The sequence below is a fragment of the Patiria miniata genome, unplaced genomic scaffold, assembly GCF_015706575.1.
Source record: "Patiria miniata isolate m_02_andy unplaced genomic scaffold, ASM1570657v1 HiC_scaffold_27, whole genome shotgun sequence".
Taxonomy (NCBI): Eukaryota; Metazoa; Echinodermata; class Asteroidea; order Valvatida; family Asterinidae; genus Patiria; species Patiria miniata.
Window position 1 is genome coordinate 6,286,038 of NW_024037066.1, and position 19,721 is coordinate 6,305,758.

Below are 19,721 nucleotides of genomic sequence, written 5' to 3' on the forward strand. Positions count from 1 at the left end.
GACAACTTTCTGTTTCAAAGAAGCTCAAGCTGCGCTCATACTGTGCTCTTCCCGCGCTTACGATGCGTTCAACTCGCTCTCTATGCGCCCCCATGTCAAGCCCAATTACTCGATCTAGTCGCTGTCACTGCGCCCACACTACGCTCTGCTCGCTGTTGATACGTCCTAGTAGCAGGCGTCGCGCTCTGTATTCGACCAAAATACGCTCATGTGACGTCACTTGCGCTGTATAAATACCTCGACAAAATGGTCAATACAAAGTCCAGTTTAAAAAAATTATTCTACAAGTTCATCGCAGTCGAGTTACTTTCTCATGAAGACTACGTCGACTGCCTTGCGCCTAATTAAGTTCCCTCAATGCCACGGCGCACGATTCACGCTCGCACAGCGCCCTAGTCGGTTGCGTCATTACGGCGCCCTGGCCAGAGCGCAGAGGTTTGCGATTGTTTTGAGCATGTTCAAAGACCTTTGCGCTCATCGAAGACCATTAAGACCCTCTTGCGCCCAATTGGAGACCTATGTAGTTGTCGCTGCGATCTAGTAGTTGTGTTGCACCCCAGCTATTACAAGAGCGCATACAAGATCGCAGACAGTGTGACAGGGCCTTAACGTTTGAATTTGTCGTATCTGTATATATTAAAGGAAACATGCAGTGGAAATTCAGCTCATCTTGTTTTCATGCACATTACTATGCGTTGCAACAATATATACAAGATCTTAATACTTGTTTGCGTTGAAAGTGACAAAAAATGATAATTGTGCAATTATTAGCAAATCCTTTCATCAAGACATGTAAAAGGGCGCTATTTTGCTTTTGTCAATTGTCAAAAGTGCATATATGAACAGTACAAAAATAAGTCCTTCAAAAATTACCCACAAAAAAAGTTAAGAAGAAATATTGGCTACCAGGCCTACTATTATCCAAACAAGCTGTTTAACGTGATAAACGAGTAAAAACTGGAACTTACTCCAAGAAAGTGAAGAAAAGTTTGATATACATTTATACACAGAGCTATATGAGACACTTCTGTTCTGCCTTGAATTACCGTATATCATGCATTGGCTCATGAATATGGAAATTTTCATTAGCATAAAGGCTAAAAGTGTTGACATTTCTCCCTTTCACTGCTGAAACGGAGGTGGAAAATCGCAGTAACATATGGCAAGAAAGCTGTTTTAGTAAATGTATTTAACTTTCATAAACGTTTTATGGCATGTTTCCTTTAAATATTTCTGGATATAACAATCGATGTAGTGCGAAAAGGCGGGGCTAGAGATGTTATGAAGGGGGGGGGGGGGCGGCTTTTAAACACCAACCACTACATCCGGTCTAAGCTCATTCAGTACCTCCTGAGCGGCCCTCTTCCCAGAATACACTGCGCCGTCCATGAAGCCAAACCACCGGACGGTCGTTTCTTCGCCTGCCCAGTGAACCCTTTGGAAATAGAACGGATATCGTGAAAAGTCACTCTTTAGTTGAAAACTGGGTGAACATTTCAAGTAGGCATAAGTTGTTATGCTAACAAAGACGTGACGACCATGCATACCGCATTTATACTGACGAGTACAAATTCGATTTTTAATTTTAATTGCATTCCTGTCTGGGGGTTTTTTCAAAACAGTTTTCCAGTAAACTTAACTGGAAAAAAAATCCGTTCGGGCTTAGACGAGACAAACACATAGCTGACATTATTGTTTCTGGAATTAAACGAATTCCATTTTACAAAAGAAAAATGCCTTAATCAGCACAAAATTCCTGCCTAAGACAGGCAGCATTGTAGACCAGCTGCTGAGTGCGTGAACATCCTGCCTTCAGCCTTATTAGTCTGAAGTTGAATCCGATCAACATCTATCTTGTCTTCAGAGAACTCGGCGCAAATACTTATTTTAGGGTTTTCCGTTCTGCTGTGGCTATTATAAAGCATATACGCTGCAAGGACACTTTCCGACGCTAATAGTACGTCAAATTGAATTGAAAAGGATATTTGTCTCCCCGAACCCCCCCCCCCCCCCCCGCCAATTACACCTGTGCATGCTTGCGATGTGTCATTAATCGGCCCCCCCGTCAGTAGACTGCACTGCATCATATTATGCAGACTGAAGTTGCTGCACGCGGTGCATGGTATGGAAAGGCCAAAAAAAAAAATATTTGGTCTCTGGTCAGACCAAAGTTCCGGAATTGACGCGGCCACGCGGCTTTTTTTTTTTTTTTTTGCCTTTTTTTTTTTTTTTTCAAGCTTGGATTGTACAGACAAGGTGGGTACTATTTTGCTTTTTTGGTGTCCTCATGTACATTGGTGTCCTCCATAATTTGCCTTGGTGCTTTCGATCATTTGCCTTGGTGCAATTTCCCATTCCTTGGTGCTCTTTGTTAAAAAAAATTGAGGAGGTGCGGAAATAGAGGGCGCTGTTGGAGCTACCGCGGAACATTTTTGGAAAAAAAAGATCGACGCGCATGATTAAAATCGACGCGCGCGCTGACCAGAGACCGACTTAATTTTTTTTTTGGCTAAATAAAAGTACTTGCATATACGGAGTCCCCGAAAGACGTATACTTACACCTTATTTACGAGTCGGAAATATTCAACTAAAAGCGAGGCGAGGGCGGATCCAGGGGGGGGGGGTGTTAAAGTTGTCAGAAATTGCCTCAGATCGCAACACAGAGCATCTAAGAATCCACATTTTTTTCGGGGCCCTTAAGCGACAGCCTGGGGACGAGGTTGCGTCAACGCAGGTTGTGAAATATTGTCCAATTACATGATAATACAAATGGACGCGGAACGCGCAAAATCGGAGACAAACAAAACTTAGTGTACAAAAACTCCATAGGCTTGTCTATAAAAGGTGTGGCTAACTCGCAAACGGCGATAGGTCAATTACGTGTAAAGGCCGCGTCCCGATTTTCGTCTAGGTTTCAAGAAATCACAACGACCGTGCTGATGCACCTTAACGTGGCGCGGCCCCAACGTGGCGCACTTTGCTATTTCGCCTGTAGCGTCCTAGCTAGAGCAAAAGTTTTAACTGAAATTTCACAGAAAGTGAAATTTCATCAAGTTCTAAACACTTCCGTTCATAAATCACGAGTTTGTCTTCCCGTTACAAAGTTAGAAGACAAATTTATTTCGGCGTGATTTTCCGATTTTATTTGGAAGTGCACAGTAAACCATTTGAAAATGTCCCCCCAAAGTAGAAAATAATTTGCTGATAAACTTCTAGTTGGGTATGTAAGTAGAGATAATAATTGTTTATCAGAATTTATCAACTTCACATAAATTCTCAAATGTTATTTTGGTCTTTTCCGAAATTTATTCAAGTGCGCCGCGTTGGGGAACACTCAGCCGATTTGTGCCCAATTTCCGGACACCACCGTTTTTGAATTTCGGATTAAATTTCATGAAACCGAAATTGTTCACAGAGGTTAAATAGCAAGCATTAATAAGGTAAATGTACCAGTATTTCACTGAATGACTGTGAAGTTTGTCAACAAAGAAGTTTGGCAACACTGATGTGGAAAGTCGGGGTTGAAACCCGTCGAAGTTCGCCACGTTAGGGGACACCACTATAACACCGAAGTGTGCCGCGTATTCTAGTTCACGCGCAGTGTGTGAAGACGTCGGATCAGCGCGTGAACAAGCAGCGCGTCATAGATGATCCAGAACAAAGGCGGCTGACGTCAGACCTCGGTACTCTGACGTAGCCGTAGCTCTAAAAAGCCCGTTTCACACCCCATGGCCTTAATTAAAACAAATCCTAGTGTTGCAGTCGAAGATTATAATGATACGTTTCTCTTGTAATTTACCCGTAACACAATGAGAACCATTACCTCTGAAATGGCGTTTTGAGTGCCTGGAAGTAGCCGGTGATTGCCCCGGGAGCGAAGACACAAGATGGGTAGCTGGAACAGAACGATTCTGTGCCCCAGTCCTGATAGTGTGAATAAGAGAGATGAAAGGTAGGACCCGTGGTTTTTTCTTCTTCAAATTGATAATTTCACCATTGACTTTTCCCCCCTCAATTGAGTTTTTTTTTTCCTGAAGAGTCATCGCACTGGAAAACGGCCTCACAATTAATGAGTCAGTGATAATGCTCGTTATTTTGATGGAACATCAGATTTGGTTGAGTCCAACTTGAATGAGCGAAAGACTATAGACGTTTTGACTAAACATTCAAATCAGTTTGGTTTTTTAAATGTTTAATTACAATGTAGCTTGGATTAAAGATCTGGAACTAAACTCTCCGTGAATTGTTTTCGTCCAGCTTTCAGTCATTTGGGAAAAACATCAGGAATTTTAGATTTCCAACGATCAGTCAATTGACTGATCTTTGGATATAAAGAGTGTTGTAGGTAATGCGTAATTTTTATACGTTTTTGCTCAAAATGCGTAACATTCACTGAACTGACGCTTTAGTTTTGAAAATAATTGGCTTTTAGTTTCATAAATCACTGTAATAAACAAAACATAAAGTCAAAGTCAGTATTGCAATGTATAATATTATGTGGCGTCATCATGGGCGTCGCGAGGGGGGGGGGGGGGGGGGCAAGGGGGCACTTGCCCCCCCCCCCCCCGGAAAATGAAAAAAAAGAGGGGGGAAAAAGGGAAAAGAGGCGCGAAGCCATACTGCTGTTAATTTGATGGGGCAAATGCTCCCCTGCTCACGCTTGGAAAAATGATAAATTGAGAATATAATGAAAAAGTTAAGGAATTTTTTGGGGATTTTTTTTTTTGCTTTGCCCCCCCCCCCCCCGGAAAAAATCCTGGCGACGCCCATGGGCGTCATGATAACGTCAACAATATGCATTTTTTTACAACGCATATTTATTATAAAGGATGGTGTTATCTTCATGATCAGGCAATAATTGTGAATCCCCGATCAAGTATATCTGAAAACAACATCTTCCACTCATTAAGTCCAAAATCTGGAGAACAAAAACAACAGCGAATAAACGATGAAACTGTATTCAAAACATACAAAGTATCACCTCGTTAAAAAAAACATAATGTGGAAAAGCCCTGTGTTCTGTTGCAAAAAGACATAAATCTCTGGTTCTTTTTTGGATTGTGAGTGGTGTTGTGATTTGAAACGAACAAAGTACATGAAGAGCAAAAGGCATGCCTTTGATGAACGAAGACGTTTTCCAGCTTTTCGTGAGTCTACAGGGGGTATAGACCGACACGGGGATTGTGCTAACGAGCAAGGAAACCTTAATTTAATACCACAGCTAGGGACCACTCTCAGAAATCGTTTCTTATTTGTGTGAAAATGGTTTCTTTTTGTGTCTCGAAGAAGCATGCACTGGATACAACATAGCGAGGTCTTAGTTAACTATGAGACCATGGTCCATTCTTTTAAAAGTTCAAGAGACAAAAAAACGAACGGCACCGAAGTTGTGTTGTCACAGTTTTGTGTTGTGGAAATCCTGCCCAACGTTAAAATCGAACTGTGCGTTATCTGGTGACTGACTGGTTATTGTAATGGATTTTTTTTCCTGAAGAGCCACGGGGAAAAGGCAATTGTGTTTCATAAAACTAGTTTCGCTATGCCGGGCTTAGCACATTAAATGTCCCGATTCTGCAGCTTTTAAAAATTGTCCCAAGATTTCGTCTTACCACTTCTGCGTAGTCTAAAGGCTCCATTGCCTCTACACCAAAGTAGAACTCGATGCCTTTGAGTATGGCCACCTTCCTCTCCTCAATCTGCATGAAAATATGCATACAGTGATGTCATCAGAAGACATCCAATTAGAGAGAAGTCATTTGCATACCATTAATATTCATGACTTATCGGGAGATGGGATAGGTTAATTAAGACTTTTTGTTTTCCATCCGAGTCTTGCGCGCAATTCCTGTTATTCCTTTCCATTTTCGTTTCTTTTTAGGCCTATTGGTGTCATTTGAGGTTTTTTTCCAAATGCTTTAAGAAAAATAACTACAGGGATGGGAAAGTAAACCTCCAAGCTATTACGCAAACAATTTGAACCATGACGTCTTACAGGAATCTGTCTCCATTTCGTTGCCTCCACCTTCCCGGACAGAGCTGGGCTCTGGTCCATGGTCGTTGCGTCAAACAGAGCAGTGAATGGTATCTGGGGGCCGGCGCCGTTCTCAGTCGTCTCAGCCTCACTTTGAGATGGCTTGTTGGCAGATGACGTCACTCGGATGACGTAACCGCTGAATCCCTGCTTCTGCCAAAACGCCTGCCAGAAAGCAGCGAAAAAATGTACAGTTACGGTTCTGAAACATGCACAGAGCTCGGTACACTGTAACTATTTGTATTTTGTCCTCATATCCACGCTTACTACCCTATCCATGGCACGGGTGATGACTAATTTCTCTTGGCTGTGATTGGATGGATTTTGTTGAAGGGTCGCGACATGCATTTTGTCTGCGTGCGCACGACGCATACGCACAGAATAACCTTGCACAGATCATAGCAGGATGCTACTATCTATGTTTTGCATTCATTTCACAATATTTTGTGAAAGACATTTTGTCGCCTCCAGCGTCCCTTGGTTAGGTAGGTTGCGTTTGCCAACATGATGGTTCATTACTTTCATCTTGCAACATTAATATTGTTGGAAATTGTGACTTACTCAATCATTTGAAGATGATTACTAAATCATTTGAAGAGCTTGCTTGTTAATTTTCTTTAATTAATCCTGTTTAATTTCTTCAATCGTCAGTCAGTTTGTGACGATTGATCGATTGGTTACATATTTCGTTGTTTGGTTGAATTTCTTTTAAACAATGTAATTTTGTAATAACGACCTCTTTGTAGGTGACGACAAAGTAGAGGGAATTCCCAGAAGGCATCCGCTGTAACAGACCATCCCGCTCCATGGTCATCGGTGGAGAGAAATTGATCTTGGCTGTGAAATTTTTAAAAAGAGGTTATAAGTGCATGTATCATAGCTTTGTTTATATTATACAAATAATGAACGTTTATGAGTGCAATGGTAAGAATAATTTCATGAGGTGTCAGATGGAAAGTTCCATTCCACGAGGCGAATAGAACATCCCAGATCATGGAACAGGACCCACAACCATCTCATTCTCGCAAGTGAAGATGTCTTGCAATTCGACCACCCCGCTTCTCGTTCCCGTGGTACCGGTATCGGCTGGCTGTTTTAAATATAATATTGCAGAGGGTGCTAGATTGCAATCTTTTGGTAATACGCTTTCATTGTGTTGATATAAAGTTGGAAGTTGCCGTTTTCCGACTTAAACAAAATCCATTCTATTAGCGTGATATCCACCATCCGATTTATAATAAGGATTGATAGAACTATACAAGGACTCCATAAACTAAGACGTACGTGTAGTCACGTTCGGCCGTAATTTTGAAAAAGAAATTCTGGAAAATCCTCGAAAGAGATGTTAAGATGAAAGATGGAATGAAACATCGAGTGCTGATAATAAAAAAAAACCAACAACAACAACAACTTAGCTACATCCCTACCCAAAGGTAGGGACAGGTTTGCCCTTGGCGAGATTCTAACCCGGGTCAAAGAGCAGGGCCGGATTAAGTGTTCCGTATAGGCCGTGGGCACCAGTGTTCCGTAGGCCCTACACAAGCACCAGCGCCAATTTCCATGTTGCTGCTACAAGGAACAAACGCCACTATGGTATTTTCATAGGTCCTCAAGTTTCCGTAGGCCTCGATTTTTTCGTAGGCCGTATAGGCACAGTGCCTACTGTGCCTATTGGATAATCCGGGCCTGTCAAAGAGGTGCAAAAGTTAGATTTGGCTAGAAAACAGTCACGGTGCACGTTTGACTTTTTTGTATCAACTTTAACTAGTGTTTTCAGAGCATGGGAGGCGTGAAAATTATACCACTGCGCCACTCTGACTCCCTCAACCGACCCTCGTATTTATAAAGCTCTTATCGTGCATCTTACATAGTTCTCACCTGTGTATTTTGGCGGTAGGGCAACGATGACTCTCTCGCACCGGTACCGCTTGCCGCTCAGGGTTTGTACCGTGACCAGCTCCGAGTCACTCTGGTTGATGGACACAACGGGGTCGCCAAGCTTCAGGTAAGAACGGTTGATCTTGTCCGCCAGGATCTCACAAACCCGCTGTGTGCCACCCTTTTGGAGTTTTGTGCGATAAGGAACAAAAATTACCTTAATGTCTATCTCTTATTTACTTGCTAACTGATTACTGATTGATCAGAGGATCGCTCGCTAACCATAATAGGCCAATATCACAAGGAAGGTCGGCAAACAAAGCTTGCTCACGAATTTTGAATTCCTAATTTTAAAACTCTTAAGATTATAGTAAAATCTTGTCCGCGATCACCATTTAGAAAGGATTTGGAAAGTAGCTTACATTTATATCGAAACATTGATTTCAGGTCATCCCAGTATAGTAAGCACTTTACATCAGCTTCGTATGTTTGGCTAGCATATATTTGCTAGTAAAGCCGGCCCCATACCAATTGGATCTAAAGGGTTTCAGTAGTCACCCGAGTCCAACCTTTGGGACAAGCTGAGCCTTAAGCAAGTCTAATTCACAGGTGATAGTCAGATAAGAACAAAGAGAACGCTAGTCTGGCCTTCGGGGACAAGCACTATGCATGCTGTAAATCAATATTAAGCTGAAGAAACCAATCAACTGAAGTGGAATGTTAACGAGAGACCTCAGGAACATCATTATCAGAGGCTGTTCCAACTGAGATTGCCAACCAAATTTTGCTGGCGACGCGAGCTCCATTAAAAAAACCACTACAGGATGTTAGGATTAATATCCATCGCCTCGTAGATGTCAGGGTTGAATGAACGTAACACGCAACTTTTTGCAGAAGCATGCAGGTTGTTTTTGTGGCAAACATTGATCGTGGGGCCGGGGCCAGCATCTTCCAAACTGGTTCATGTAGTTCATACCTATTCGGTCGAGCTGACTTACTCGTTTGCTGAGATTTTTGTGAATATACTTTTTTTGCAGGACACTGTTAATTGTTGAGTGTCTGTCTGTTTCTTTGTCCAATGGTTGGCGGTATAGGCATCGATGCCTTCGACATTATAATACATGTACCGTTAAATATGCAGCTACTTTGGATTTTAGCAATAGCTTTCATTAACCTTTATTCGGAATTCCCGAGCTGTCTCGCTGCCCATCTCGAACAAGGAGTGCCACCCGCCGGCGCTGCTGATTACGAACAGGAAGAAGAGCGTAGACATCTCGGAAGGCGGGACCCCAAACACAAGCTTGATCTGAGCATCGAAGTACTGCTGAGCAGCTGACATTTAGGACATAACAGAAAACAAAACAGTCATTTTAAAGTCTATATAGTAGCATGCCTGTCGATGTGTTCCTGACCAAGAAATATCGGTGTGCGCGTGAATTGCATGCACCCAGAGGACAGACAGACAAAGGGAGAACAACAGGTTCTTTGTTGTCCTCGAGAGTTCATCTTTTGTTGAAAACAGTCCTCGGTAGTGAGTTTGTGTGCTTAGTCTACAGGGACAAAGGGAAAGACAATGCCTTGTCCTCGAGAGTTATGTAAAATACGACTTTGTGTTTTCATATGTGTTTGGTGTAGATCGAAGAAACACCGTTTGGCGAAACTTCTTTTCTTACTGAGGACATGTACTCAGTAGGGACAGTCCTCGTTCACAAAACGTGTACGAAACCAATGAGAGGTGCTGCAAAAAGTTTTAGAACAAAAAGAATATTTGGATGTCCACGATTTACACCCAAAACAAAATTGGCCAGCCTGGATGAAAATGCTTTTTATTTTTTCCCTGGTAATTATCGCGGAATCCGTGGAGACTGGAACGTATATACAGGCAGTGTACCTTTGAACAAAACATGACCTTATTTATTTTTTTCCATCGGGGTGAATGTGGAGACGTGCGTACAGCCCTTCCCTCTAAAGCTTTGAATGTACCTAATGCTTTTAAGCATATGAACATTCTCTGGACTGCTACAGTGAAAATAGAGCCGATGGCCAAGATTTCAACGGAAAGGCTACCAACCTGCAGTCCAGATGTGCTGTTTGCGGAACTGTTCCAGGGTCACGGAGTCCCACTCGCGGGCCATGGGACAGTCTTCGGGATTCTCTAGGGATACCTCCAGTCGGAGTTTCTCCACCTGAATTATCATCACCGAGAGAATCAGTGAAAGAAGGGAATAAGTGAGGAAAGAGAGGGATTACATAGGTATGGCAGATTGTGGTGATTATTAGTGGCAGCATTGTCATTGCAGTGATTGAAGCTAATTTTTGCGATTTGATGGATTTCAAGTATGATGAGAAATTGTCATTCACCATCCATGACGTCGCCAACCAAGTAGGCCTACAGATATGAGCTCTCGATGGTCCATGTATAACATCACACAAGAGATACAATTTCAATCTAAACATTCTGGCCTGGCAATTTCAGCTGAATACCAAAAAGAAAATGCTTTGCAGATTGTTGTGCTAAGCCAACATGTGCTGAGAACCAGCAAGGGCGGATTTTCTCCACCCCTTTTTTTTTGGGGGGGGGGGGCAAAGGGGGCCATGGCCCCCCCCAAAAAAACGAAACCAATTTTTTTTTTTAAATGTGACATCGCAATAAAGGCAGGCAATGAGTACACCACCATCTTTTTCTCACAATAAATTGGTTAAAGTGGTCAGAAATTGCCTCAGATCGCACCGCACCACAGAGCATCTAGAATCCAAATTTTTTTCGGGGCCCTTAAGCGGGCTCCGACCCCCACGCCGTAATTTTTTAGACCCACTTTTTGGGGGACCAAAATTTTTTTGGCCCCCCCCCAAAAAATTGTGTTCTGGATCCGCCCTTGAGAACCAGTGACAGTTAACGTATTTTTTTTTTAGCCACTTGGCTGGTACCTTGATTTTTGCTCAGCAAACTTTATCAGTGATTAGCAATAGGAGACATTGAGACGCTTGGTGGCAGCAAACACGTTCATTGAAGAGATAATCGTGTTCTGAAGTATAACATTTTGCAAAAAAGCCTTCGGACAGCGAAGTGTTTTAAGGTGTCTTGTGTGTCAAAACTTTTGTGCGAACGAAAGTCCCATCTCTTTTCGGTTGCGCGAATAATTGCACAGAATGCAGATTTGGTTACCACGTCCCCATAGCCGTGTATTCATTTATCTGCCGCGGTGATCTCGAAAAAAAAATCGTCGAATCTAGCTGTGCACCAGACTATTTTTGGAATACCGACGAGGCTTATTGTTTACGTCACGTTTAAGCTCGTGTGCGCATGCTCAAAATGACATAAACAATAGACAAGGACTGATGCGTTTGCTGCCAAATGCGTCTCAAAAGTCTCCCCCTTTTCGGAATGTACAATCGTTTTCCAAACCCAAACCACCCACTGTAGCCTTCCTCAGGGGTGGTGGGTCCCAAATGGTAACGAAGATCGAGTGAAGAGCCATTTTGAGAGGATACCAGACAGAGCCACCGAGTTTACCTTTGATATAAACGTGGTGTAGTCCAGTTTAGTCATGGATGAAAAAGGATGAGTAAGCGCTTCGAAGGCAACCTTCCTGCCGTCATCGAAGTGGGCCAAGTGTGTGCCCGCGTCGGTCTGGGTGTACATCTGTAAGTCCAGCTGATCCACAAGCTGCATCATGTGGATCTGTGAGCTGACAGGGTAAAGTGTCGTGTTACTGTGTTGTTGGATAGTGGACATTAGTGGATTGGTAGTTGACGTGTAACTTTGGTAAATTTATCTCAGACATTTCGGTCGACAAGCTGCATCATGTTCAATGTGAGCTGACAAGGTAAGGTGCAGTGTTGTTGATATTGGACATTTATTTAGTGGATGGTATAGTTGACCTGAAAAATTAACTTTGGTAAATTTATCTCCGAAGGTTGGTCGACAGGCTGCATCACCACCATGTAAGTCTAGCTGATCCACAAGCTACATCATGTGGATCTGTGAGCAGACAGGATAAAGTGTCGTGCTACTGTGTTGTTGAATGGTGGACATTAGTGGATGGTACAGTTGACGTGACAAATTCAACTTTGGTAAAATTATCTCAGAAACTTGTTCGACAAGCTACATCATGCTAAACAGTGAGCTGACAGGATAAGGTGCAGTGTTGTTGATGATTGGACATTAGTGGATAGTTGTTGACATGGCAAACTGTAAACTTTGGTAAATTTATCTCTGAAATTTTGTCAACAAGCTGCATATCATGTTGATCTGTGAGCTGAAAGGAAACAATGTGATGCTACTGTGTTGTTGGTTGCCGGACATTATAAGTGGATGGTAGTTGACTTGATAGATTATATTTCAGATAATGTATAGTTTATTACACAGGCTCATGTACAACATTTTATCAGCATATTTAAGTGACTTACTCCTTATTTTTGTACTCAGTAATGTTATTTCCATGATGACTTATTTATGTGTGAAATTAAATGAACTCTGTTTCTGCGGGGGGGGGGGGGTGTCTTTTTAGTGAAAAGTATGGTGATACCAACCCGCTTATCCACTGAGCGCCGAGATCCCAGAAGTCCCTACCGTTACTCGACTCCAAATCTCGGGTAACTATTCGGCTTCCAACTCGGTCTGTGTGGCCAAAAAGGACGGCGTTCAACGGGATATTACTAACTTTTTTCTTATCAAAATTCTAAGCTGATGGGGCACAATAAAGGGGGGGGGGACATAGGCTTCGAGTAGGGGGGATGCCTCCGTGCATCCCCCCACCCACACACACACACACACCCATCTTTGTAAACACCGGCAATCGTGGACCCCTATCCTCATTTATTTGTTTGTACTCTTAACTTTTTAGCAACAGCTCTCATTGGTTTTGTACACGAATTTCAACCGAGGACTATCGGCCAATCGTGGACGTATTGTTTGTGCCCTAGCCCTGTTGTCGTAGGTCCACGATTGCCGGTGTTTACATATTCAAGGTTTCCCCCTCTCTGAAAAACAGGTTGGTTTAGAGGCATTTTGGGGTTAGATTTATCCGTCGCAAAATGAAGAGAAACACTCGATGTCAAGGGAATCATAGTAAACACAAAAAAAGCGGGTTGAAAGAATTTTCACCGTGTGAGTAAAATGAGTTTTGTTCACAAGTTTTTCTTAACTACAAGAGAACAAAGGAATGTCCACACAAGGTATGTAACGTAAACATGTGTGGACGTGAGCAAGTCCAGACATCTGAAAAACATCTGAGAACTGGTTTATGTGGACATCTTTTGTTTGGAAGTCCACACAGTGAATATGATGCTTGTATACACCAACAAGCACTCATCACTTTGTCTGATTCGCAATAAGAAATATTCGGAAGCACTTCAGATGACCTAACACACACACACACACCCACCCATACAGACAAATTACTCATCGATTCGTCTTTTGGGAATAACAGCCAATGTAAGTGGGCTTGCTCAAAATCCTCTGGAAAATCGAAAACTAATTTCATTCCTTTGTTTTCGATTTTCCGAAGGATTTTCAATTAACTAGCCCTCTTATGTTGGCTTACGTTGACTGGGATTGCCACAGACGAAGTGATGAGTAAATTAATATGTGTGTGTGAGCGCAAATTTGTATCCTTGTGGAGACATTTCCACAATAGGGAACAAAAGATTGTATAGGTCTCCACAGAGCAATTTCTATAGATGAATAGGTCTCCACAAGGTTTTCACGAAATAGATATATGGATTTTACTCTTACTCAAAAACTAGGAATTTCCAAGGTGGGTTGATGTGTCGCAAATGGAAGAGTTTTAGAAAAGGGATATTAAGTCCGAATTTCAGCCAAGGAAATTAATTCTGGTTAAAATAAGAACATTTTGAAACTTAAACTCGAAAACTTTACTACACGAGAACAAAGACATCTTGGTCACTGTGTGGACCTGTGAACAAAAGGGTTCCACACGATGCAGTAACTTAAGACGTTACGGTATGTGCACGTGCCACAATGCCCGCAACTTCCTGAAAAACAGCATGTCTAGAGGAAAACAAATTAGCTTTGCGATTTCGTAATTAGAAATAATGAATTTGGCCTCGCTGGGCCGGATGGCGCGCAGTCCATACATGATGGAGATGTTGTTGTTGTTGTTGTTGTTATTTTGCTTTTCTCGATTCCTTTTCCGGTCCACGAGTGGTTGTTATTTCCGTTCTACCGTCTGTAGCTACATAAAAATGAAGCCCGCAGTGAATCTCCACATAAAACCATGGCAACTCGGGAAAATTATTTTAGGGGGATGATTTTGTTTTCGCCGATCCTCATTTTTATAAGATGGAATTTTAATCATCGTTTGATCCTCATTTTAATCATCGTTTTTTGTTTTTTGTTTTTTACTAATGACGTATTGTCGACATTTACTGGGGATCATATTCATATAATATTGGATGGCTTTGAGGTGGAAACAAGATGATATATTGTCATAGCGAGTGCAATATATTCTTGTATCCCCCGAAAAAAAGCCATCCAATATTATTATTATTATTTATATCAGGCTGACTTGTTGTCGATTATCTGGAGTGAAAATTTTATGTCAAGAGCATACTATCAGCTGCATGCTATGAATTAACTAACCGCTAGATTCCAGTACGAGGAGCGAGATTCCCTGATTAGCGCAGCGGAGACTGTGCGCCGCGGCCAGCCCCGCCAGCCCCGCCCCGACGATCACCACGCTCACCGACGGTGACTTGCTGCCTGCATCCGGTTCGTCCGTACCGGCAGCAACACCATGGTTACTCGGGTGCAGCTCAGTCAAGAGATCGCCCGTCGTGATTTTCTTGAAGGCACTGGCCTGTTTCAAGTGAAATAAAAAAAAAATGGGGCAAAATGCGAACAATCTTATATCCTAGACTCCGTTATTTATGGTTTATTACTGTTATCCGTTATTAAGACACGTATGTCATTATTGTCCAGGTTTCAGTGTCAGTATTTTGGGAAGAACAACTTTATAAGATGCAGAATTCTCCCAACCCGACGTATGGGTGTTGAATTTCGTTTTCACTCAACAGTTATTCGAAGATTGTACAAAACTATACAGCTATTACTTCAATGACTTTGTTGTCAGGTAAGCTATTGTGTTTGGCGAGCAACTAGGCTGTCAAGGCAGGTCCAGGCTGTCAAATTTAAGGCAGGTCCAGGCTAGACTGGTTCGTCCCGGTCCCTCCATTGTCCTTCGGACTTCGAATGTATAGACCATTATCATGTTGCAGCCATTTGATTTTTTCCCATTCAGGTCAATGTAACCAAAGCGAGGCTGGAAGGAAAAATAGTGTGGTTCCTTTTTGCACGAAAACATTATCATTCAGTACTGTTATTGGATACAGGGAACATGACTAAAATGGTGGAAGCATGATAAAGGTCTATAGGGACAGGTAGCTAGCAATGAATCCTGTATACATATGCAAAAATATCCCACCCCCTGAATACAAAATCACAACGATAATTTTAGCCCGGAACAAGCCTATAGACCGCTTGCAGATGCGTTCGATAATCGACGCGCGAAGGCGCGCGGCGCCATGTTATGGGACAAGCGCATATCTGTCCATGCACATTTTGTCCCACAACATGGCGTCGCGCACCTTCGCGCGTCAATTATCGAACGCGTCTGCAAGCGGTCTATTGCAAAATGGCAAGCAGGCTACCACTAATGTGCAAATCTGCGCACGCGTTGCAAAATCTTGAGGTGCGCGTGCATTTAGCAATTTGCAAATTGTCATTGGTCAACAAGGCTTTGAGCGCGCGCAGTGTGCGCACGTGTTGTTTCACCTGCGCAGTAGGCAACAACACGCGTGCGTCTCTCCGATGCCACAATGTGCGCGCTCATCTAATGAAGTCCATCAGAGAGGCAGGTGACACCCAAATCAACCATGTGAGACATTTCAAATCGGGAATATTAACAAAGAGAGAAGGTATTTACCAATGAAAGCCCGACCGCACTGCTCCTGGGCGTGGCCGACGGGCTTGGGGCGGGGCTCCGAGCCGTTGCTATGGCACCCGTGGTCTTGGTGCTTGCTGATTGGCCGGTCTCCGTAGACAGCGCGTCCCCGTTCTCGATGAAAACAGGGGCCTCGTCTCCGCCCCCAGCTTTTTCATTGCGTTTCTGCATGGTATGAAAGAAAGAGATTCATTAATAAACGAGATTTGTGAGGTCATCACTTCTTTGAGATATGATGGGCAAAATGGCAATGGTTCATTGTGTGTAATTGGCCCACACCCCGTCAGACTGATATACAGACCCACCCATGGCTAGCTTTTAAATGTGTTTGTCCGGACGTACGTGCACATAGGAAAATCAGGAAACTTCAAACTGAAAATACCTTAAGGCCGTGGTAAGTCAAGCTATACCATTTTTTTCAGGCACGTTCCCCTCAGCGGACTGCCGTGCCCCGATGTACAAAACAATGTATCAGGGAGTGGGAGAAAGGGAGAGGAGAAACAAAACGAGAATGAAACAAGGAGGATAATTAGTACTTCTTACATCAGTTCTTTTATAATTGATGATACCGCTCAATAGTCCGAGGTATCCCAAGCTTTTTCCCCTCTTTACATATTTTACTCGCCTGTTTTTTTTTAGCATAAAAATACAAATGCACCTCTTGAACATTAATTTTGCAAGACGAAAATTGACGAAAATTGATGATGGGACACAATTAAAGGTGCAAAAGAAAAATGCATTGCATGCGGCTTTTAATGAGCATTGGTCACGAAGACATAGAATCCACGTCGGGGTAAGCAGCGGAAGCAGTTTCCCTTAACGACCTCCCCCAAGACTTTTCCATCATGAGTTCCCCCCTTTAAGCCCCTGTTGCCCCTCCCCCCCCCAAAAAAACACCCCAAAAAACAATGTCGCGTCTTCCACACGTATGGCCTATAGCTCTCAAGCACCGGTAAGCTGAAGCTCGTGAAGTTCGTGAGCGTATAAATATCCAACATTATCCAATTTTTTCTATTAGGTTTTTATTTTTGGAACTATGTTTTAATTTATTTGTACTATATTCTACCCCAGTATTTTTATTGCATCACCCGATTTTAGTTAGTTTATATATAAATTTCCTGTTTTAATATTTTAACGCGATTGTGGATTTTATACGGGTTATGTAACCTTTTCCACAACCCGCGACAGAAATGTCGAAGTAAATAAATATGTAATATAGGTTGAACATTGAGGAAGTAACAAAGTAAGATTATTATTTTTTTTTTTGTCGAGAAAACATTCCTCGATTCACGCACGAAAAGAACTTACACAAGCAACTGACACAGGTCCATCCATGCAATGAGCTTGATCTTTTTTCTATGGTTCACTGTATATTTCAATTCCACAAACAACCTCATAGGCGTAGCCAGCGGGGGGGGGGGGGGGGGGGGGGGGTATTTACCCCCCCACACACCCAATATTTTGCAAAGACTGCCTTTTTCCATTCAAATGCCCTTTTTTTTAACGGGCTTAACCCCCCCCCCCAATAATTTGTAAAGAGTGCCCTTTTTTTTACGAAATCATGCCCTTTTTTCTGAACAAGTGCCCTGTAAAAAAAGTAGTGGTGCCCTTTTTTGTGGCAGCTGCCGTTTTGGGTGCCTTTTTCTGAATTTGCACATATATCGCTCTGAAAAGCGCCAGAAATTGGCCCTTTGTGTGCATAATCGTCGGTTTTGAACGGCGCCCCCATGGACAGATGGTACCAAGCCCCCCCCCCCCCCCCCCCCCCACACACACTTTTTGATTTTACGGAGGCCAAGTGTCCGGAGAAAAAAAACCTGTCTACATTTTACCACGGATGTGGAAGTGCCCTTTTCAAAAAAATTTACCCCCCCCCCCAATAAAAATGACCGTGCTACGCCACTGAACCTTAGATTGTTTTTTCCCAGTAAATTACCACAAAAAAACCCCACAGGCACACTCCTAAAAGATATTTCCCGTAACAGCTGCAAAGCGGAACATTTCTTATTCCCTATAAGCCGAGAATATCACTTAGCACCCCCCCCCCCAAAAAAAAAAAAACCAACTGCATGCACTTTATTTTTGGACATTGTCCAGGTACCAGTAAATTAATGTTGAACAAAATATTTGCGCTTGGGATATTAGCTTATTTGGATTATCCAGTCATAATAGGTGAACCATTTCTTTCGTTGAGCTAAATTCACAGGTGATCCTATCAGTAGCGACAGGTATAGACATCGTGTATATCAGGTACAATAATAACGATATTACTTCAAGGGCAGATCCAGAACACAATTTTTTTTGGGGGGGGGCCAAAAAAATTGTGATCCCCCAAAAGTGGGTCAAAAAAATTACGACGTTGGGTTCGGGGCCCGCTTTAGATGCTCTGTAGTGCGATCTGAGGCAATTTCTGACCACTTTAACCAATTTTTTTCAGGAAAAGATGGTGGTGTACGCAGTGCCTGCCTTTATTGCGACGTCACTTTAAAAAAAAAGGTGTTTTTTTTTGGGGGGGGGGGCATGGCCCCCGTGTGCCCCCCTGGATCTGCCCTTGTATTACTTGTAAATAATATTTCCACCCTGCTAATTGATCATGTGCTTTATAAACGGAGAAATAATAAGAGCAGTTTGTTTATTCTTCTGTCGTTTGTGTGCAACATTATGTCACGGGCTACAGTTCGGCCCACAGTAGGATGACACGAATTTATACAACTGCTTACAAATCAGCATAGGCCTAACTCTCCAGACCATATTTAGACTGTTCGGCATTCCTATCATCGCTCGTCTAACAGCAAATTAACTTGCTAATTATACGTACCAACAAAGAGGAGAAAAAACTCATTATTCTCTTGGAGGTTTCGTCCACGATGTCCGAGTCCGACACTGTCTAAGCCTCCTGCAAATTGTCGCTTTAACCTTGACGGGCTTTCCCCGCCAATTTTCAGGCCGACGAAAATTGGACCCAAAGTTCGCTATAGATATACGTTTGGCGGTACATGTATATGGAGTTAGTAAGACAATGACATCGCTATTTAACGTGCTTTCGACATGGCGCACACATGCTGGTGGTTCATGCGACCCTCGATAGCATGAAGCGAACAAGGATCCCAGTCATTTTGCCAGTATAAATAGCAGTGTTTTATTTGTGTTTGGTAAAATGCTCGGCGGTTACAATAATTATCATTTTATTACCTCAGCAGCCAAAACCTGCTGGTATCGACCTCGCGTTTTGAGCAACGATTCCGTTGTGACGCTTACTCATTATGAATAATTATAAATAGTCACCATTTATGACATGTCGATTTCATCTAGAGTTGTTTTCCCTCTTAATTATTAATTCAGCGTTTCCGAGTTAATTCATAACCAGTAAGATTGAAATGGTGCGTTACCGTATTCATTCTTGTATAGGCCTATCAGATTCTCGGTTGGTGCTGGGTGTACTTGTTGTTATGTCTGGCGATATTGTCATTAAAATATTGCTGTAAACGTGTCAGGTAATGTTGTTTCTTTTGATGCAAGCTTAGCCCATAATATTACAGCATGGTTAGTATCACTTTTTGTGTTTCCATTGTGCTGGGTGTAAATAATATCCAATGGAAATTAAATATGCAACAGTGCCTGGCCATCTGTTGCGTATCGCGTCTGGCTGCCTACGCAATTAGACTTGCCTAAGTATTTTCTAGGTTTGTTTTGTTTTCGTTTAGAGCGATTGTGATTTCGTAAAAACGGTGTTTACAGTCATGTAGTTGCAAAAAATGCGATATTATTTGCACAGCGACTAGGTGGGCCAGCGTAGTTTGAATGTTATCAGTTTTGTCCAGTCTGTATAATTGAAGTGCTGTTTTGTG

The 19,721-nt window shown here is 42.5% G+C and overlaps 1 protein-coding gene across 1 annotated transcript; it reads right to left on the reverse strand.

The window, feature by feature from the left end:
- Window positions 1-653: 653 nt before the first annotated feature.
- Window positions 654-19,212, reverse strand: LOC119734211 (probable flavin-containing monoamine oxidase A). Its single transcript, XM_038207574.1, has 13 exons — window positions 18,692-19,212; window positions 15,856-16,038; window positions 14,514-14,730; window positions 12,443-12,530; window positions 11,424-11,598; window positions 9,981-10,095; window positions 9,084-9,241; window positions 7,910-8,090; window positions 6,768-6,868; window positions 5,993-6,196; window positions 5,610-5,696; window positions 3,824-3,924; window positions 654-1,435 (listed from the first exon to the last, which is right to left on the reverse strand). The coding sequence occupies exons 1-13, from the start codon at window positions 18,713-18,715 to the stop codon at window positions 1,306-1,308; spliced, it is 1,764 nt and encodes a 587-aa protein (XP_038063502.1). The 5' UTR covers window positions 18,716-19,212; the 3' UTR covers window positions 654-1,305.
- Window positions 19,213-19,721: the final 509 nt, after the last annotated feature.